The sequence below is a fragment of the Rhineura floridana genome, chromosome 3 (genome assembly GCF_030035675.1).
Source record: "Rhineura floridana isolate rRhiFlo1 chromosome 3, rRhiFlo1.hap2, whole genome shotgun sequence".
Lineage (NCBI taxonomy): Eukaryota > Metazoa > Chordata > Lepidosauria > Squamata > Rhineuridae > Rhineura > Rhineura floridana.
The window spans coordinates 145,068,552-145,091,218 of record NC_084482.1 but is presented as its reverse complement, the minus strand read 5'-3'; the positions used below and the strand labels follow the sequence as shown (position 1 = coordinate 145,091,218).

The 22,667-nt window shown below is 39.9% G+C and overlaps 2 protein-coding genes across 4 annotated transcripts in view; one reads left to right on the top strand and one right to left on the bottom strand.

Annotated features, from left to right (window-relative positions):
- CHDH (choline dehydrogenase) overlaps positions 1-18,400 on the top strand; it is an 84,229-nt gene extending 65,829 nt beyond the window's left edge. For all 3 annotated transcript variants that reach the window (XR_009761483.1, XR_009761482.1, XR_009761480.1), the window contains one exon: positions 17,534-18,400. The gene's annotated coding sequence lies outside the window, so the exon portion shown is untranslated. The remainder of the gene's footprint in view (positions 1-17,533) is intronic.
- Positions 844-22,667, bottom strand: part of CACNA1D (calcium voltage-gated channel subunit alpha1 D) — a 316,751-nt gene continuing 294,927 nt past the window's right edge. The window contains exons 41-48 of the mRNA XM_061618220.1: positions 18,868-18,981; positions 16,668-17,059; positions 16,067-16,093; positions 14,732-14,878; positions 12,219-12,382; positions 5,852-5,973; positions 3,398-3,718; positions 844-1,890 (exon numbers count right to left, since the gene is read on the bottom strand). Of these exons, the coding sequence (XP_061474204.1) occupies positions 1,597-1,890; positions 3,398-3,718; positions 5,852-5,973; positions 12,219-12,382; positions 14,732-14,878; positions 16,067-16,093; positions 16,668-17,059; positions 18,868-18,981 (1,581 nt within the window). The 3' untranslated portion in view covers positions 844-1,596. The remainder of the gene's footprint in view (positions 1,891-3,397; positions 3,719-5,851; positions 5,974-12,218; positions 12,383-14,731; positions 14,879-16,066; positions 16,094-16,667; positions 17,060-18,867; positions 18,982-22,667) is intronic.

Below are 22,667 nucleotides of genomic sequence, written 5' to 3'. Positions count from 1 at the left end.
ATTTATCCAGTGTTAATAAAATAGACTTTTGACATTTATTGGTCTCCAAAACTGTATTAGCCTCAATATCAGGATTTTACTGCATCATGAGCAAATATCTAAGCCCTCCTTTGATTGCATAAAAATAAATCCTGGAAACACTACACATAGAACAACAAAAGGTGAGGTGACCATGCCATACTCCCAATATCTGTAAATGATAGTTTTGTCACACATTCCACTTCAAGCAGAGTAACTTGTTGCATCCACCAGCTAAATTATTTCTTCATAAGAATTCTCTACCAAGAAGAATACTTGGTCAATTAATCTGTTAAATAGTTATATATATTTCAAGGTTAAAAGAAAACCTTGTTAGACAAGGCCTAATTTGATTCATTTCTTTTTATATACCTGTTATTGCAGGAGCTGTATAAATAAAAAGCAGAGGCTTTTAATCAAAAAGATAACAGATAATTCCAAATCTCTTAACTTTCCAAATATAAGACTGTAAATAGTCCTTTTCCAAGTTTTAAATAAAGTGAGATTCCTATTGACTCAAAATATTTTATAAAATCTCTGTAGCATCAAGTTTCCCAAATCTTTACTTCAAAAGTGTTTTACAGTGAAGAAATAAGAAGTGGCTCTATTTAAATATTTAATCCTATAGCTCTATACAATCCAAGTAAAAATACTATCTAGAATTCTGTGGAGAATTACAATAATTAGGCTCCATAAATATTGCTGCAGTTCAATTACGGTACAATAATTACAAAATATAGAACATCTCTTTACAAATACAAATGTTTGTAGATTACAATTTATTTACAATAAACTCTGCTATATAAGTTTTAACAAACTGTCTTATCTAATTCTACTTTAACCTGGTTGCAAGTGCATTGGTAGAAATGCAATTATTCCAGTATATTTTGCCCTTAATGAGATAGTCATAAAACAGACTATCTTTAATGATATTTTGCTATGTAAACTGGTGTTACATATGAGAGAAACGCTTTTCAGCATCAGTCCGATACAACAATCTCTTGTAGATAGTGCTTGACAAACTGTATTAGACAAATACTTAAAAAGACATAGGAGGCAAATTTGAAAATAATATCTGAAATGGATATGCTGAACGTAGTGGACATTTGATATGCTATGTTATCAGAAGTAATGACATTTTTGATTGTCATCACCATATCCTCCTGTAGACTTTTTTTTTGTGCCAACCCTTTTTCCACAGAACTTTTTACACTCTGAAGGGCAGCAGCGCAAACCTGAAAGGCAGCAATCTTTCAATTGTTTCTTCAACATTTGAAGAAAATGTTAGAATCATCTAACCATCTAACAGGCTGGTTAGAATCCACTTCCGTCTAAAAGCCAACCTTCACTCCCTGATGAGCTCAAGATTCTATAGCAAAGGACTTGTAAACATCCTTCCACTCCGATCTTGCTTCAGCACACTGGAGACATTTAAGAATAAATAAAAGTATGGCTTCCTTGTGATGTGACATCATCACTCGGGCAAAACTTGATTCCTTATTCCAACTAGTGCCTAGCATCTTGTAACTATGAGGCACTTTTGTTTATTTAAAATCAAACAATTTTTCTTGCAAAATACTATAAGGTTGTAATGCATATCATTTCGTCAGCTAAGTCTTCTTCATATTTACCAGTATCTGGTTCTTCATCACTATAGCCAGGACCAAAATCTTGAAGTTCATAATCTTGTCTATTTAAAATTGGGAACATGTCACCATTGGTTCCATTGCTAATGTTTCCATTGAGAAGATTACTTGCAGCACTTTCCATTTCATCAATAGTCATGTCACAAGCATCTGCAATCTCATGTTTTGTAGCAGAAACAAATTTCGGGTCTTTTGCATACCGTCCTAAACCTTCAGATATAAGTACCTGAAAAAGTAATAGCATAAACATTAGTTCAGCATTAAGGTTAAGAAATCAAAATCAAATAGTGGAAAAGCTTCTGTACTTTCATTTTATAGGGTGCAAAGCCTTGTATGCTGAGATGATGATATCATCATCATCTGAATATTGAATTGTTCCACAACTATGTAAGTTCCCCCAGTCCAGCTTGCAAGTGTATTTTGATGAAGCTAGGAGACAGAATAAGCTAATGAATGGAGCTGAGGGCCAACAGGATACATTCCTGTTTTTGGAGAACTTCTGGATTCCATAGTTGTAAACAAAGTCATTCTGTCTTACAAAGCTCAATTAGAAATTCTTCACCTTCCTGTAAGACTGTGATAAAGAGTGCAGTTATACTATGGTGTCCAGTTAGTATCAGTTGGTTTCACCTTCTGGCCTGATACAGAGACATGGGGTCAAAAGTTAGCATTTAACTGTATGGCATTTAGTAGGGAGAATATAGCTAAAATCCTTCCGTTGTCCCTCTGCCTTGGGCTCTCGTCTATGTGGAATAGGTAGCAGGTGAAGCAAAATTGCTCCCAAAAAAAGCATCAGGGGGTACATAGCCTAAATTATCTTTTAATTTAACAAAGACACAGTATAAAGGGGATGCCCAGCAAATTACCCACTTAATTATTTTCTATCATAATTAAGAATAATTATGGCATTGCAGGGTACAATAGCAGAAAATCTACAACTGCTCTTGTGCTTGTGTAATTTTGCTGCCTTCAAAATTTCCTAAGCAACACTGCTGTTACTGTATCAGTGTTCCTTCTTTATCGGGCAAAACTCACAAAACAGCCTTCTCAAATAAAATAAAAACCTTCTGTTTCTTTGTTTAACATATCAGATTCTTCTGTAACCAAATTAGCAACAAATCCCTGATAACATCTCCTTGTAATTGTAATCTACTAGTTGTCAGGTTCTGCATCAACTCTGCCTTCCCATCAATTTCAGGTACAGAGGGGCAGGGAGTAGCAGTACTTTCATGCTCCTCTTTTCCGAACTCCGCCACTGCCAAAGGCAGAGCCAGTGAAAAAAATTTCTCATCAGCCCCACCACCCAGCCTTTTAAATAGGCACTACAAGTTGTGCATGCTCCCAGAAGTCTTTCTAACTCTTCTGAGGGATAAACTCTGAAAAACATTTAATGCTGTTTACAGGATACACTGTCCTTTAAGTATCTATTGCACAGGGATGTTCTGAAGGATTGTTCTTGTGTTCATGCAACAAATATGCTTGGACTCAAATCCTAGCTGACTTGGCAAACTGGTATTTTAGCCTCACTGTTTCCATCTCTAACAAGGAAAATAGTAACAACTTGCCTCAGATAATGGAGATTAATAACTTAAGAACTGAAAACAACTTTGTACAATGTAGCATCTCTAGCAATTTAAGTAAAATGAAATATGTGTAATGGCTGGTCATCCTTCATTTTCTAAAATGACTTCAGTAACATCACATAGCTCAAAACAAGAGCTCAAAGCACTTACCGCTTCTACCAAACTGTCTGCACTTCTCTGTTTGTCACTATGCTTATACCTAAAGTCGCTTGGTACAGTCAAATTAGTTGGTGTAAATGTCCGATAGGCAATATCAGGATCATCTGTGTACCAGGAGCTCCTATGCAAAGATGGTAGGCTACCATTCATATGCTCTGTCGATTCTGCTCGGTCAACTTGGATAAGAGGTGTATAATAAGGAGTATGGTCCCGGTTTGGTGGGGTAGCTGGTGGTGTGGCCCAGGAGCGTGTTGAACGACTGGGAGAATGTCTGTGAGCTTTAGTGGCATCCAGACCTGCAACAGCCATGACCTGAAGAAGAGATTAAAAATGCATTCACAGATTTATGGAGGCAGTAGCAGATCATTTGAGAATTGCAGCCAGTAACCAAACTTAGTTGTCATCTCAAGCCAAGGAAGGAATTACTTCCTTCTCTGAACAAAGGTTGCATTTAGATGAAATGTGAAACCATGATTTGACATTATGTGAATGTCAAATCTCACGCAAAGGCTCACGCATTCCTTTCTCCATTTTCTCCTCACACTCTGCAGTTTTCTAAAGGACTTCTAGTTTCTCAGTGAACTATGGTTTGCCATTACATGTGACCTTGGCAAGCTATGGTTTGAGTAAACCATCATTTGACCACAAATTCAGATCTGCAGGGCCGCAGGTTCCCCACCCCTGGTTTAAGCACACCATAGTTTACCATGTACAGACACAAGAGTAAACCATTCTTTGCTGAGGAACTAGAAATCCTTTTTAAGAAATCACACTGCACATGAGTAAGGAGGGAGCACTTCAGCCCAAGGTTCATCACTGCTCATTCACACAATATAAAACGATGATTGGATGTTATGTCTGAATACAGTCTAAATGTTTAGATGTATCCAAATATGCATTTTAAATTACATGTGACCTGCCCTCCTGTTGGATAAGTGGGACCAGCAAAAAAAATATTGCAGTATATCCTTATCCCCAATAGGAGTATTCCTCATCATGGTATCAGGCAGAAAAGCCCTCTTCCAAGATATTATATGCTACTAGGAGCTGCAGCAGGACATTTCATCCTCCCTGCCCCACTCCATTCTAGTTTTCCATTTTTCTTTTCCAACTGACATTCAACAGACATTCAACATTATGTGGCTATTGAGCATGTTCAGTCCCCATTAGGCATGCTGATACCCCCCTGTCGTTTCTCTGTGACCTTGCATTTTGGGTCCATTTCTAGAAGTCCTCAGTGAATTTGCTATTGGAGGGAATGACTGAAAGGTTGGGCTGCCTGGCTGCTTTAAAATGAGTTACAAATTGAACAGTACTTGGAATGTCTCCTAATGAAATGAACTCCCAGATAACTCAATGTAGTCTACTTTTCACACATCCTACTTTCTTAGATCTTTCTGATGTATGGGACCCTGCCTTGCCGATTCTGCTTCAGCATTCCAGGCTGCCTCTTTCCACTGGTAGTTGGCAAGGCATATCCATGTCTTGCCCATTGAGACCATTATTCCTCAAGATTATTGGACTTGGTGAAAAAAAACTTGTTCACAAATAGTCTAGAAATACAGGAGCACCCCCACCCCAGGGGTGATTATTGGCAGTAATGGTGGCATGGTAACATTTTGAAAACTTAAAACTTTCAACTGCAATCATGTTTTTCTCTCCAAAATTGAGGATAAGAGCCAGAAAGCTGAGTTCTCAGTAGCCTAACATGAATTGATAGCCTCGCATTAGTCCTACTGGGGCATTTTGGAAATGGAAATGGACTGTCTTTAAGTCGATTCTGACTTATGGCGACCGTATGAATAGGGTTTTCATGGTAAGCGGTATTCAGAGGGGGTTTACCATTGCCTTCCTCTGAGGCTGAGAGGCAGTGACTGGCCCAAGGTCACCCAGTGAGCTTCATGGCTGTGTGGGGATTTGAACCCTGGTCTCCCAGGTCATAGTCCAACACCTTAACCACTACACCACACTGGCTCTCACCAGGGCATTTTGAATAGGGCTTAAATAAACACACATGGATGGGAGACTGCATGAGCATGCTTGTTCCTCCCAGCCCCACTCCTCATCACAATCACTCTCCATGTGTTCCAGGGAAAATGCCTGCAATAAAGAAGCCTCTACTTGTGGAGGCTTTCATGCACTTTGGAATTCTGATTTTCCAGTTTCAAAAAATGCAGGAGCCTCCATGAGTAAAGAAAGCTTCCCACCTGTAAATAGTTGCCCTGGAACACACAGAGGGCAACAGGGATGGGATGTGGAGTTAGCATGCTTGTGCACATTCTTCCCTCTTAACATATTAAGTCCTATTCAGAGCACCTGGATAGGGCTTATTATCTTTCACTCATCTTAGCCAGTACAGGCATGTTCTAAAGCACTGGTATAAAATTACATAGCCCACATATAATTTTGCATTTAAAGCTAGATGTACATTTTGTTTTAATTTACCTGCTGCTGCATTAAATGCAGGGGTAAAGCAGTGCGGTGGTGAAAAGTAGGAGAGAATGGGATTTCATCTTGACTGCTCTGTCTGCGGAGACATTCAAAATTAAAGGAAGAGCGGCGATTTGCTGAAACATGAAAAAATTGAATTGGTGATTACTATTCTTTGAAGACGGTTTCAAAAGAAGTAACTACTAAGTTGCAAGAAAGATGGCAAATAGTTTTGTGTTACCGTAAAGAGCAATTAATTGCAGCATTTACTGTAAGAAAGAACTGTAGGCAAATACAAGAGGCATTTTTTTTTCCTGCTGCACTTCTTATTTGCCCTGGACATCTCTGCTCTCAGGATATGGGCTATTTTATCTTTTAATCTCAGCTTGTGAAAAGGATGGTCCTCACCTAAAAGACCGATGATAGATAGATAGATAGATAGATAGATAGATTAGATAGATAGATAGATAGATAGATAGATAGATAGATAGATAGATAGATAGATAGATAGATAGATAGATAGATAGATAGATAGATAGATAGATAGATAGATAGATAGATAGATAGATAGATAGATAGATAGATAGATAGATAGATAGATGTAAACTTTTTGCAACTTTGCAGCACTATTTGGCTCCCAACCATCTTGTTTAAAGAGGTAGGTATTTTATTCTCTCCTGAACAGGAAAGTGTTTAACCCATATCTTTATGGATACACTTAGGTTCTCAGATATGAGTTAAACATTTCCCTGTTTCAGGAGTAAATACTTTAATGGCTTGTATATGGTATTTATTTTCCAGGAATTTTGAAGGGATATTTTACTGAATTTTGTGATGCTTACAGAACTTTTAAACAACTTGGTAAACCAATAAAAGTTATCATGAAGCAGGATGGAGGGCACTGGGGGTGGGCCATCTTTACCAGTAGTCATTGTGTTGCAGTTGCAGGGTGCAGCTGGAAGAATTACATGCAGGAGAATGGGTGCTGAATGCTCATCAAGAGCATTGCATCATGTCACTTTTTCTGTACGGCAATGCCCTAGCTACAATTAAGAGCATTTTGTGGTATTACAGTTAGGGCATACAGACTGATCCACAAAGCATCATAGTGCAAAAGCAATAATGCATAAAAATCACAGCTCTTATAACTGCCAAGGTGTGATGATACAAAATTACATTAAAATCAATAAAAACAACTTTTTTTCTAGTCACTTTGAAGAAAATATATTGAAAGCCCAATTATACCTCAAAAGTGCAGGCAAAACCCCAAGTCCCTCTCCTGACGTGCAAATATAAAATAACCAATATAAAATTATACAACCACAAGACGCTCAGAAGCACATGTTACCAAATTCTTCCAAGCTACACAGGAAGTGGATTGGACTATGAAACACAAACCCAAACTATGTTTGCATTTTTATAAATTTGTAGGGCAGTACAAAAGCTCCAAGAGGAGATTAAGTCTCCTTCCCCCTGGTACATTCACTATAGCTCTACAATTTCCCAGCTTGTTAAAGTGTGATAGAAATATTTGTTGACTATAGTTACGTTATTAAATTGCAAGGGTTTTTTTGCCTATTAGTGAATCAGTTACTATGTTGTGTTGGGTGTGGAATAAGAAATCTTTAGGAAACCTCTTATAATTCTTTACAACTGATTTTTCCCTGAGTTAGGCTCAGGGAACACAGTAGTCGCCAGAGTAAAGCACTTCCATTAACCACACCTGGAGGGGGAATGGGCTGATCTGCCAATCAGTTGCGAAATCCCTTTGAAGCTGAATTTTAAAAAATGCACTAAAGCTGCTCCCACCAGGTTTTACAGTAAAAGGGGGTGTGATGTGCCCCCATTTTCAGGAGAGAGAGGTGGAGATGCACTGGAACCGGCAGAAGAGTGAGTGTTTCTACCCTTGGTTTCATCTTTTCCCTTCAAGAAGCCCATCACACTAACTATTCACTCTCATGTTTATAAAAAGAGTCTAGGTTTTAATTAGCAAAAATATTTCATGAAATACCAGTAAAAGAAATTCCTAGTATTGGGGAGGTTTTAAGTTGCTTTCTGTCAACAAATAACCACTGCATAAAAGCTGCAATTGGAGTATCTATGATGAAAGGGACAGGAAATGTGCCAGTGAGTGAGTCACTGAAATGGTAACAGTGCTATTTATTTAATTTATATCAATATTATAAGCCTGTGTACGTGAGGAAAACTTTGCTTCTGCAGGAACAAGCAACACTAATCCACTTTATTGTGATCCAAAATTGAGTTCTTCCCTGCCACATGCACAGATGCTTCTGACAATGTTTACTTGCAGTACATAGCAACCGTAATTCTTTCCACAGAGAACCTAAGATGATTATGTTAGCGCAAGGATGAGGGAGACAGGTTAGAAACAAAGATGGAGGGCTTATCTATTATCTAGTTTGCATGTAACTAAACCAAGGTTTAACACTGTGGCTGCTTTCAGATGATGAGTTTAATCAGCATTTCATCCCAGTTTGTTGTGTCAAGTGATTGTTATCTCACACTTTCCAATGTATTTTCCCATCTATTTCCTTAATGCAAAACTATGCTTTTGTTTGGGGGGGGGGAAGCAAAAGAGCTCCAAAACAACTTTAATTATGTAACCCGAATCTGCCAGTATATTATTTGAATCCCACCCAGAAACAGTCTGAAACCACCATACGTGGATGAGTCTCAACAACTGAAGCATAAAGCTTAGTGTTACATTGGAACCAAGGTTCCTGCTTTTACATAAATTCTGGCTAGTTTAATAAGTTTGCTCCACAACCCGATATTTCAAGTTGGTTTATTATTAAACTGACCAGAGTTTGTTTTAAGCCAGGATCCTTTATTCAAACATAACACTAACCAAGAGTCTTTAAAAGGGAAACTAAGCTCAGCTGAACTCCTCTTCCCAGCTGTGCAGGAGGAGAATAGGGAAGGGGGGAGCGTGCAAGCTTGATGCCTTGGCTCCAGCTTATTAAAGTTTGTTTGCATAATGCTAAACCATCATTTGGTGTTACATGCAAATATAGCCTATGTGCATGCAAAAGTATATTAGTCAGAGGTTTTCTATCTTGGATCAGATGAATATGCAAATATGTCTTAATCTTTTGCATTCTGTGTGGGGGAAAAGACAGAGCCTCTTTTCTGATGCTGGTAGATCTATCTGTTTATGAGTAGCCATAGATATTGGAGGTGTGTATATTGCATCTTTTCAAATTTAAGGTTGGAATCAGTATTATCTCAGACTGTCTTGTGTCTGACCCATGTCTGTAGACTTCATATTATGGGCAGTAAGATCAAATGGTGGTTTCAGAGCCTGGTTTTCTAACTAACCAAAGTTTGAATAAACAGCAGGTTCCCCGAGTTCAAATGTAATGAGAAACTGCTGTTTATTCAAAGCTTTCCATCTTTCCCCCTTGTGTTAAGTCAGACAGGGGAGGTGCAAGTGAGCGAGCCTAAGGTTTGGTTGTGGCTCATTCTTGTAGCACTAAGCCTTGGAACAGAATTACATATACAGTAACTTGCCTGGCAAGTTTATTTCACAACTAACCAAGGGAAGCTAAATGACATCGTGGCTAAAGTACAAACTAAAGCAAATGATCCAAATGCATATATCCATGACACTTTAAGAGTGACAAAGAATCGCTTAATTTTATCCCTTGAAAAGGGAAGGTGTATCAATTTTCTAAATAAGGTGTATCAATTTTCTATAGAAAGCTTTAAGCTTTAGGCTCTTATTTCCAAACTTTCGTATCTATGTTTGGGTAGTGTATTAAGTCAGGCCTGGTCATGGTACCAAAAGTGCCTTGGTTGCCCTGGCTGATGACAGTTGTTGGGAGAGAGTGCAAACCTACTCATTCTCCTTATTCTGGGGCTTTTGATACTGTTGACTGTGGTATACTCCTGCACTAGCCCCGTGAGGTGGGGACACACCATTTTACAGTCGTTCCATTCCTATCTTTGGGTTTATTTCTATAGAGTAGCAATGTGGAGGTGCCATGGGAATTGACCCATAGCATTCAACAGGGGTCTATTCTCGGGGCCGGCAAAATACCGATTGGGCCCAATTGAGCCCCGTGCTTAGCGGGTGGCCTGTGCTTGTGGGGGAATTGTGCCTTAAAGGCTTAGTGGGGGCCAGGGCCGGCTCCAGGCATGCCGGGGCCCTTGGACACCAGCCTGCCCCGGGCCCCAGCACTCTCCTTCTGCAATTTGCGGCAGGATTGGTACCGCAGATCACAGGGTGGGAGATCCCAAGCTGCCTGCCACTCCCCCGCTCTACTTACCTTTCTCTGTGCTCTTTTTTTGGCTGCACACACAGGTTTGCCATCAATCAAGATGGTGGCTGAGGTTTCCCTAAGGGGCTGAAGCCTCTGCCGCCATCTTGGTTGATGGCAGCAATCGCATGCATGCCATCAACCAAGATGGCAGCAGAGGCTTCAGCCCCTTAGGGAAACCTCAGCCACCATCTTGATTGATGGCAAACCTGTGCGCACAGCCGCAAAAAACAGCACAGAGAAAGGTAGGTGAAGTGGGGGAATGGCAGGCGGCTCTGAAGCTCCTGCCCTGCTATCCGCGGCAGGAATGCTGCCGCGGATTGCGGAAGGGGAGTGCAGGGGCTCTGCAGGTTCTCAATCAGGCCCCGCGTTTGCAAACGCTGGCCCTTTCTATTCTGTGCCCCATGCTTTTTTAATATCTGTGTGAAGCTGCTTGGAAAACTAATCAGGGGTTTTGGAGTGAGATGTCATCAACTTCTCGCTCTCTCTTTGTAACATCTGAATTAGGAGATGCAGTTCAAGAGCTAGAACAGTGCCTGGATGCAGTAATGGGCTCAATGTAAGCCAAAAATTTGAAACTGAATCCAGAGAAGACAGAGGAGTTGTGTGCTCCAGGTTCCGAAGTCTGGGAGGTGATGAAACAACGTTTCCTGAATGAAGTTGCACTCCTCTGGAATAGCCAAGTGTGAAGTTGGAGGTTCTGTTGATGCAGTGCTGTCACTAGAGGCCTATGTGGCCTTGATGGCTAGCAGTGCTTATTTCCAGCTATGACTGGTTTGCCAACTACCGCCCCTCCTGAAGAGATAACTTGGCCACTGTGCTCCATGCTAATGAACCTACCCAGACTTTAGATCTTCTTCTGAGGCCCTTCTCCATGTTCCCCTTCCGAGAGAGGCTCAAAGGATAGTGATTGGGTAAGGGCCTTTTCAGTGAGGTCTGCCTGGCGCCTTCATTGACATCTTTTCTGTGCCAAGTAAAGACATACATTTTCTCCCAGGCATTTGATAGACTGAGATGAAGTTATCTATTACTTATATGCTGCCAAAGCTTCCTTTGGCTGCATGGGGTGTTGTGTTTTTATAGTATATTTGTTTTTGTTTTAACATTGTTGTAATTCACTTGGAGACCTTCGGGTATTAAGAGACCAATGCATATTATTATTGTTGTTGTTGCTGCTGCTGCTGTTACTACTACTACTACTTTGGTAAGCTCCTGACTGGATTATTGCAATGCACTCTATGTGAGACTGCCCTTGAAGATGTTTGGTGTACAATGTGGAAGCCAGTCTGATAGGACTTTGAGGATTCACATTACACCTGTCCTGAAGCACTGACTTAAGCCCTAAATATCTGAAGGAGTGCCTCCTCCCGTATGTGCCAGTTCACATACTGTGATCAGCAGAGGTAGCCCTTTAAGGCAGTGGCTTTTGACAGGGCCTTCTCTGTAATGGCCCCCAGACTGTGGTACTCCCTTTTCTTTTGTCAGATACTTAAGACATGCCTGTTTACTCTGGTCTTTGGAAGTCAAATACAAGTTTTTAGTTGTCCTCCCTTTGAGTGATGTTATTAGATGTATCTGTTTTATGCTTTTATTGTCATTGTTTTATGGTTTGTTGACTGTATTATTTTGTGATTGTATTTTCATTTATGTAACCTGTCCTGGGACCTTAGGTTGAAGGGATAGGTAAGAATACCAGAAATCAATAAATTAATGTTATTTTGGTAACAAAGAGAGGAATGTTCAGTATATGCTAATTTGGAAAACTTTGTAAACTAAGTAAGGATGATATACATAGAACTTGATCAATTCTAGTTCTGACTATTGTAGAACTTCAGCAACCTATTTCCAATTGATTTTCAATTAAGGGACTGGATGGTGGCAGCAGCTCCCCTAAGAAATTCCAGTGCAAAGCTAGTTAGCTCGCTATTGTTTCTGTTAACTATCATGCTCCAGTGGCATTCTGTGAATGAGGTGCCTCTGGTACTCTAGTTGTTTATGGTAAGTAGAATAATGTTGGTACCATGGGGGCAAGAGACATCCATGTCCTGCAGCAAACCAAACATATGTCCATATAATGAAGCCAACTTTCCTAGTGTACTCACATGTAGGTGTTGGAGGTAGCAACCGTCTCCTAGGAGATCTTTTTGAATCATAACACATCTGTGACTCATCTTCCTCAAAAAAGCCATGTGGGTGATGGTAACCCTTTGGCCGTTCAAAATCTAAATCATTGCAGTGATATCTGTTGTGATAGTCATGTGTATACCTGCAGCAGAGAAACAGGGTCAGCCCAAGACATTTTGCTGCCAGGGGCAGAACATCAAATAGTGCCCACCCCCCAAATCAAAGTGCAGAGTATTTAAGGACAGTCACGTTATTATGGCACTTAAAGCAGATTATCCCACAACTGCCTCCCCACCCCCTGGCAGTAAAAATACAACAATAATAAATCAAATAACAACAATTTGCTGATTTTTCATGAGACCCCAAACAAGCTGCCCAAACAAAGTATTTCTAGCTCTTTAAAGGTTTTGGGACCTACACCCATTTCATTTTTGTCCCATCGTTCCTCCAAGGAGCTCAAGATGAAATACAAATATTTCCCCTTTATCTTTCCTCACAATGACCCTATGTATTTGGTTAGACAGAATTGGTGACTAAACCTACAATACGTCCTGAAGAAACAAGAGTATGAATACGAACCTAGATCCCACTGATTTAAGTCCAGATTTATTGTGCCATATACAGGCTTATCCAATACTGAGATAACATGGGGCTCGCTATATCATATGCGGTTTTCAATGTCTGCTGATGCCGAAATAGATAATGCTGATTTGTTTACTCCTTACCCTACATTTAATTATGTTTGGTTAATTCCTAGTTTTAAACCTGAATCCAATTTAGAGATGGGAAATCCCCAGATGTTATTAGACACTAACTGTCATCAGTCCAAGCCAGCATGGCTAAAGATCTAGGATGATGAGAATTGTAGTTCATCAGCATCTAGAGAATCATAGGTTCTCCTCTTTTGCTTTGGGTTATTGTTCTTCTCATAAACACAGATGAAAGGATCTCACAGGTGTTTAAAAAAATAAAACAACACATTCGTTCTCACAGCAGTTCTCTACTCCAAAGTTACTCAATTACCTTTTCAGTGTACCTATTCTACCTTCTGACCTGCAATCCTCTTGTCCCAAGCATCCACTTCTTCTGGTCACTACAAGATTCTTTATTCCCAACCACCCTATTTCCTAAGTACAATCACGTATATATCTGTGTGTGTGTGTACTGTGGCCACTTGGTCTGTCATATATGATGACTGTTTTTAACATTGCCTTTGTATGCACAATATCATTAATCAGAATGGAAAGTCATTCGCCACTAAGGAAGCAGAGAACGTTGCAGAGGCAAAAATAATGGGAAGAGAGAAAATCTCAATAGCCTAATGAAATGACCTAATGAAGAACATGGGTCAACCGTACCCCAAGAAAACATATGAATCAATTCTTAACTATCCTGAGCATTAGGATTGATCGAATATATACCTTACTTAAATACACCATTCCATGGCCTGTTATCTCTGGTGTTTTTCATCATTTGAGGTTTCTGTTTTATTCTATCCCAAATGCTCTCTTTGAAGGAGAAGCCCTATTGGGCTGAGTCTGAATCTTGCAGGTTCTAGCCAGCGTATGATGAGGAGTAAGCAGGGATGTCCTCATTGTCCCCGCCCCACTTTGTCATATCCCTCTCTCTTGGCCATGCCACCCTCCATGCATTAAAGGGTGAAGATCTGCAGCAAGGAGCCTACTCCATCCATATAGAATCCCTGTATAATTTAGTACCCACATCACACAGGATTTTCAAAATTAAGTTGGGGAGTCTAAACACATAGAGCGAGCTACCTGCTGCAGTCTTTTGCCTGCCAGTGTGTGGAGGGCAGCAGGACTGGTCTATGATGGAGGAGGCGGAGGTAGCAAGTATGCCCCTGATCTTCTCTTACACAATTCTAAACATGTGAGGGCTAAAATATCTGAACTGGGCTACAATGTTAGCACATTTCTAGTAGCAGTTATGCAAGGGACCAGTTTCCAGCAAAGTCTGTCTCTGCTTCTCTCTCTTCACTGTACTGCAATTGAATTCATGGAACGGGAGTATTATAGATATGGAAATGTATGCAAGAAATGGAAGAGCAATTAGCAAAAATACAAACAATCAAGTATTTGTGTTATACATTCAGGCCTGTGATAACTTGCTTAGGGTCACATGCTAAATTAATTCTCGTGTTTTGTCACAAATTTTCTGTCTAGTATTCTCTGTTAAACCAAATTTCCTGGACCTGGATGTCTGCCCTTCTGTAGCGCTCTTCATGCATTACTTGCATGAAAGAACAACATAGAAACAAAGAGGCTGTGTGATCATCTGGCTCCTCCAGGGCTAAGGGAGTCTTTTCCATCTGTGTAGGCTTCCTGAACAATTCAGAACCCTGAATTTCCAGGCATTTACACAAGCAGCCAATGAAGAGAGTTTTTCTTTTCTTTGTAGAATATAAAATTCCCTTCATAACCCATTTAGGTACATACAAAACTGTTTTCTCAGTAAAGACTAGTAATCTTACCTGCTTCCTGACAGCATACTGTCTTCTTCATATTCTTCACCACTAAAATATTCCTGATCATCCAAGTAGCAATCCTCATTATAATAATCTCGAATTTCATGATCTTCTCTGCAAATTGTGGGTAGATGCCTGTCCCCTGATTCTGACCTACAGGTAGGACATAGATATTTGGGGATGCCATTGTATTCAGTAATGTAACTTCATTTCTTGAAAAAAACAACACTGACAAATATTTGTAGCTTGCTTTTCAGAAATTTCTCTACTGTGGAAGCACTGCTATCTTGTCTTTACACCTATGCATATATTATGGCAGCAACAATGTGGTATAATATCACCATGGACTTTCTCTTCCGATATGCCTTTCCACTGTCATTAAAAAAAACACCAATGGCTTTATTACTTCTCAAAGTGTAGGATTTAGCAAAGTCAAAAAACAATAGGTTCTCTTTGCTTCTTTGCTACCTGGGCTAAGTTCACTTAAAATGACTATTTCCATCAGACAAACATAACATAGTATTCATTACAAGAAAGCTATTCTTAGGATGAAGCAAATATGACTGTGACACAGGCTGTACAAATACTGGGTGTCAATGATCCTACTTCTGTAATAAAAAGCAGTTAAGGTTATAACTGCAACCACTTTATTTTCATTTGGTTCCAGAATAAATCATAAGCCCCTGGTATGTTTCTTTAGCTCAAGGCTAGACAACTGTTTTTTTCTGTTCAGGGCCACAATTCACTTGGGGGAAATCTGCCAAGAGCTGCATGATGGCAATAAGTAGATCAGAAGGCAGTTAGGGATGGGGCCAGAGCCAAAAGTGGGTGGGACAACCCCTTCCTCTCTCTTTCCCTCCCAATTTTTCTCTCCCCACCTGAATGAAATTTGGCTGTGGGCTGCATGCGACACTCTTGCTGCTGGTTTCTCATTCCTGCTCTAGGTACAAGAAATGCACACAGAATACTTGCATAGGCCTCCTTCGGCCCAATGCTGAACAAGCAGGAGTCAGGGTATGTGGCTAGTGCATAAGCCAGTGTCAAAGAAGGATCATTGGCAGGCGCATTCTTGTAACTCCCTTTACATGTTTGGTACCCACAGATACTGAACTCCTGAACAGAGGAAGCTATAATAATTATTGGTTTTAATCTCATTACAGAATGGCCACAACGTTCTGAGAAATTACTGTGGGCTTCACAGTTTATAATTACCCCAATGTGATTATCACACAGTACTCATAGTACGCATAGGACCCAATTTATTTTAAAAGTATGCTCAGTTTTATCTAGGCATGTTCATATTCTTTGTCACTCCAAGAGCTTCGCACTGTATGTACTTACCTAATATAAGTTTCATAATAGCGAGATCTATCCAAGATAGGAAATAATGAGGAGAGGGGGAAAAGTACAATTAGGATTGATAAATAAGTTAATGAATTATCTACAGAAAACCCCAAATATATTCTAAACTGTGTTAGTTCAACAAAGCAGAAACACCAATTTGCTTTTACTTCTTGACTTATGTACTGTAGAAGAGAACATGCTATTCATGCTTATATCTGTTAAATTGATCTGGTTCTACTGACAATGGTCAGGTCATAAAGCTTGCTTTGATTTCACAGTCTTTGAAGTTCTGATGGGCATTTACTGGATCAGATAGCCAAGTCAATCAGAATAAGCAGCTGGATGAAAAGCTAAATGCAAACTATGAACTGAAATAAAAGTTCCCATTAACCTAGAAAATGAATCCAGGCAAGTGAGATATTTAAGGATAAGCGATCAAAAAGGAGACAATTTTTTATCCAAAAGTTAATCAAAGGATTGGAAATGGTATGCATAATAAAAAAGTATTTAATTATAGTTCTTAAGCATAGATATTAGCATTATGTACAAAAAAATGGATACAGAATGCACTGGACCCAAACACATATTTCAGATTTACCTCCTGTTGGCAGATCTTCCGTGTTTCTCATGATGATCACTTCTAGAGTGTGAATGGTGCCCAGTTTCAGATATATGCTCATGACTTCCAGTGCTTGTGTGTCTTCCATTAGCCACTTTAGACATATTGGCATTATTGAGGTTAGCATTTGTAGAGTTTGGAATTTGCTTCCCTATTGAGTTGTGGTTCTGATGGTTATGGTGACTATGATGGTTGTGGAATAAAGAGTTTCCTGCTGAAGGAGGCACATTTTTCTCCGTAATCTCACCCGCAGATGGAATTGAAGGCCTTTGGACATGCAGGGGACGGTGCGTGGTATTGATCTGCTGAAATGAATCTCTTGCATCATTGCTAACGTGGTTTATATGGTTTCCAAACAGGGCACCATTTCTCTGTAACACAGAAATTAATAATCAATTAATTAATATAACACATTGCTGAAACAAAACTTGCATCATTATACGTGTATACTCTATGTGGTACATCCAACGTTCTGAGGGCTGGTCATTACACAGTTGCAATGCCTTATTTTATATGGGGGTCTTCTGTAGTGATACGGGGGTGCCCATGATCATGGCAGCTATATCATAATGCCAGATTTAATATCTGCAAGCAATGCCAAGAAGTGATTGTTATATTAACTTATGAAGAAGCATTATGCCATAGATACCCACACTACAGTGTCTGCAGTTGATAGCCAAGCAAAATAAATCCACCAAAGAATGTAACTATAGAGTTTACAAGCTATACTATAGCCAGCATAAAACCTGTCATATCTGCTTATTACAGCTATGACTTAAAGCCATGCCACAACTATCATGGTGTTGCAGATAATATCAGAGTTCTGTGTTTCTGTTCTCATACAGGCGGAAGAGCAAGTTGTGCTCCATGACATCTGTCAACTCTGGCTCAAATTGACCATCCATGCAGCTCAGCCTATATGCTTGGATGGTGGATCATACAGTGAAGGCTCTGTTTCTTATGAAAAGAATGAATGACATGCAACTTTATAATTCTTTTACACCTAATCCAGATGGTGCAGTCTAGCCAGAACTAAGAAGGAGATAGGAGATCTCTTGAAGTTCACTCTAGAGAAGACAGAAGCAATGACAATTTGCAGAAGAAAACATCTGGTGAGGAATCTGCCAGTTTTACACTTCCCATTTTTACTGTCAGTCTCAAGTAAGCTTTGTTCAGTTGTAAGAACTGCACTGCTGGATCAGTCCACCTTTTTGTTCCCCAGCCACCCAGATGTCTGTCAAAACCCACAGACTAAGCACAAAAGTGATGGTAATGTCCTGTTGTTTGTCCCCAACATGCCTTTGTATATTTGAAATCTCCATTGTACATGTGATTATAGGAGATTTTGGGGGGTTGGCATTTCAAAGGCTGTGTTCGTATTGCAATGGTCCCCATTTGCTGGCCAGACATGTGAAGGAGCAATTCAGGCCCAAACCCCTTGCACATGTGAACTGTAGGTATTATATATGTTGTATGAGCACATCCAATTTCCAAAATTAACAAAGTTAGTTAGTTGTATCCTAAGTTCCTTCTTTTTTCCATTCTGTATTGAAACATGAGAGGTCAGCTGAGTAGCTTTTACTTCCAATCTCTTTATTGACTTGGGAATCTTTTTACATGTTTTGGAGAACCTTTGTTTCTGGACTTCAATCCAATGTAGTTTAATTCTAACTTCATTTGAATATTATATCAGGTGACATGGCTGCAAGAAATATCATAAAATTTAATTCTGTCATGATTATTAAAGTGTTATTGTCCCCTGACACATTTTGTATTATGATGTACTCTTTCCATACATCATTGGATGAACTGTTGTCTTAAGTAGCGTAATAAGCACTTTTTGCCCAAAGACATTATGTGAATGGAAATCTTGATAGCAGTAGGCCTTACTTTCACATAATGTAAGGGTATCAGAACTGTAAATTGTTTCATTTTCTGGTTCGCATTAGACACATTCTACAGTAAGCATAAATGAAATGCACTGAACCCCCTGAAAAAAAATTGCATGTTGAACAAAAATGTTTACTATCAGTGCAAGTCTATGCATATTTACTGAGAAGTAAGACCCATTGAATTCAACAGGATTTACTCCCGAGCAAGTATACATAGGATTGCAGCATAAATAGATTTTGTAAGTTTCACAAGGTTGAGCCAACCAATTTGTCATATGGCCATTTACTTTATATACTTCCTCTTCCTCATGGTGATTTTGCTCAGGCTCATCTTCTTGCAAATCACAGGATATTGCTCGCCGAATTTCAGGTCCAATGTCATGAAGTGTCCTTAATCCAGCCTAAATGGGTAAAACATAATCATACTGCATTAAAAACAACTAGCTTTATTCCTTTCAAATTCATCACAGTTAAGGAACTTAAGTGAAGACTGCATTCCTGTAGTAGAATTTTTGTTATACTCTCAGATTAAGTACCATGCTTGCTTTTGTTGATTTCAGAATATTTGTTTCTATCTAACATGTATCTTTACTGTTGTGGTTGCTGCTGCCTCTACTGTTACTCCCAGGCCAGTCAACGTATATGTAAATACATCCACCTTACTGCTTCTTGGTATAGATATACACAGTGTGATGACCCTTCTTAGAGATCAAACATTGTTTGCATGGTTTGTAAACATACCAGGAAACCCTCCTATACATGCAAAACTCTTGACCATATAGACTAGTGTGAGAGCAACCACAAAGGCTGTGCCACAATACTAGTAAAGTTATTTTATTATTATTATTATTATTATTAACCTACACAGTGCCTTTTTTATAAAAAATGAGGTGCTGGTCCTGATATTATTGATAAATTGTACAATGACTCTCCCACTTCTCCCCTCTTCCTGCGCTTTGACTGTGGAGATCACACTACTGATCCCATCCCCCCCATAATGCTGTTGCTGTCTTAACAAGGAACATTCCCGTTCTAGGAAAACTAAACAAGGGGGCTGTTCCACATTCTCTCTTGTACATACATATTCCGCACTAACAAGCACTCACCTATACACATACAGCTCACAGAACATATGCACCTTTCTCACACACCACATATACACAACCACACAAACATTTCTCTCTCTCTGCCCAAGTGCATCTCTCACAGACCACAAATACACACACAAACATGTCTTTCTGTCACACACACAGACATACATACTTAGCCCCTCTCACACAGATCGATCTACTTTCACACACAGATCACATATATTTCCCCTTTCACACACACACACACACACCAAACACACACCGGACACACACACATACATACCCACCTACATATCCCATTTCAATCTCTCTTGCACAGACCACACATACATACATACCCCCCCTTTCTCTCACACCCATGCACACAGACAACACATACATTCCTTCATTTCTTTCTCTCTCTTCCATGTGCAGTCAGGCGCCCACTGTGAGCTGTACATAGTACTTGAGCAACTAACAGTCAAGCAAATGGGATGGTCTCTGCTGCTGCTTCATCTCCCCCCATTTTTTTTTTAAAAAACCAGCCCCTACACAGTGTGAAGGAAATGACTGCAGCCAGCTCCACCTGGTTGCAGGGCAGCAACACATCTCTCTGTTGCTTTCCTTCTGCCCCTTTTTAAACAAGCCCCTACAAGGGGTGAAGGAAGCTCTGCAGCCAGCTCCACCTGGCTGGCATGCAGCAACGAATGAGCTGCTTTGCCTCCCTGCATCAACTTTAACAACAGCAACCAGGCCCCACCCACAGCCAGGCCCACCTTGCTTGGTAGACAGCAATAGACTGACCTGCTCTTCCTTCCCCACCCCAGATGAGAGTTCCAGGAATAGTTGTAAGCGGACTGGAGGTCTTTTTTCTTGAAGACACACAATGTTGCTCTAAAAAAAGGTCCTGGTACAAAGTACTGGAGCATACCATCAGAAAAAAAGTATCTCTGGTATCACAGACCAGAATCAGGCTGATTTTGAGTTTGTATGTGCTTCAGACTTAAGATCAACTAATTATTAGTTGAGAAATAGCCAGTGGTGTGCTGATAAATATTTAACAACCAGCTCTCCGGGACAAAAAAAATCCAAGCTGGATTTAGAAAGGGAAAAGGCACCAGAGATCATATTGCAAGCATACTCTGGATAATGGAATGGACCAAGGTATTTCAGAAGAAAATCACCCTGTGCTTTACAGATTACAGCAAAGTCTTTGATTGTGTAGATAACAAAAAACTATGGAACGGTTTTAAAAGAAATGGGGGTACCACAGTATCTGACTGTTCTGATGCACAACCTATACTCTGGACAAGAGGCTAGTGTAAGGACAGAATATGGCGAAACCAATTGGTTCCCCATCAGAAAGGGTGTGAGGCAAGGGTGTATTTTATCATCCTATTTGTTTAATCTATATGCAGAACACATCATATGGAAAGCGGGATTGGCCCAAGATGAGGAGGTGTGAAAATTGAGGGAGAAATATCAGTAGTTTAAGACATGCAGACGATACCATACTTCTAGCAGAAACCAGTAATGATCTGAAACGAATGCTGCTGAAAGTTAAAGAGAAAAGCACAAAAGCAGGACTACAGCTGAACGTCAAGAAGACTAAAGTAATGAGAACAGAAGATTTATGTAACTTCAAAGTTGATAATGAGGACATTGAACTTGTCAAGGATTATCAATACCTTGGCACAGTCATTAACCAAAATGGAGACAATAGTCAAGAAATCAGAAGAAGGCTAGGACTGGGGAGGGCAGTTATGAGAGAACTAGAAAAGGTCCTCAAATGCAAAGATGTATCACTGAACGCTAAAGTCAGGATCATTCAGACCATGGTATTCCCAATCTCTATGTGTGGATATGAAAGTTGGACAGTGAAAAAAGCGGATAAGAGAAAAATCAACTCCTTTGAAATGTGGTGTTCGAGGAGTGCTTTGTGCATACCATGGACTGCGAAAAAGACAAATAATTGGGTGTTAGAACAAATTAAACCAGAACTGTCACTAGAAGCTAAAATGATGAAACTGAGGTTATCATACTTTGGGCACATAATGAGAAGACATGATTCATTAGAAAAGACAATACAGAAAAACAAGGGAGTAGAAAAAGAGGAAGGCCAAACAAGAGATGGATCGATTCCATAAAGGAAGGCACAGACCTGAACTTACAAGATCTGGACAGGGTGGTTTATAACAGATGCTCTTGGAGGTCGCTGATTCATAGAGTCACCATAAGTCATAGTCGACTTGGAGGCACATAACAACAACCTCTTCAAAGTACTGATAAGCCTCTTGTTTCAATTAAAATAATAATTATAAATTCTTGCTCTTATCACTAATGGGAGTTAATTATCTTGCATATGCCCATAGTAAATTTTCAGATACTTTCAAGACTCTCAGCAATTTTCAAGTGGTCTGTGTAGAAGAAAAGTTTGGGAACCCCTGGTATAAGACATCTGCTTATGTCCCTATGCTGCTCTCACCCCTCATTTAGGTGCCTGGGATGCATGCGTGTGGACATACCTCCTTACAATTATGAAAGGTGATTCTTAATAATAAGTCTCCAGACACAAAGTTACATAGCTATTTATCACTTGTTTAGCAGAAAATTCAGAAGTGCAGAGTCCCTTCATGATAGTTGCAGCCACATATACCCTTTTTTGCTCCTGGATTAAGAATGAGATCTTTGCTAATGCATTCCCTCACAACAACAAACATCTCCAGGAGCCAATCACCATGTAAGTGGAGAGCGTAAGCAACTGAGAACAGTCTTCTCAGTGGCTGACTCACCTCCTTTCACTCTGATTGGCTCCAATCAGCAGGAAAGGCAAGGAAGCATATTAGAAGACTCTTCTCAGTGACTAACACACTCCCTTTTCATGCTGACTGTAGGATGCTTGGAGACATAGGGACCCTGCTCCCAAAAAAGCAGAGGGACCAAGACCCCCTGGGCGACTACCCTCCTGGTGCTTATAGACGTGACTGTAAAATATTTTGTGACGTGCAAGTTCGATA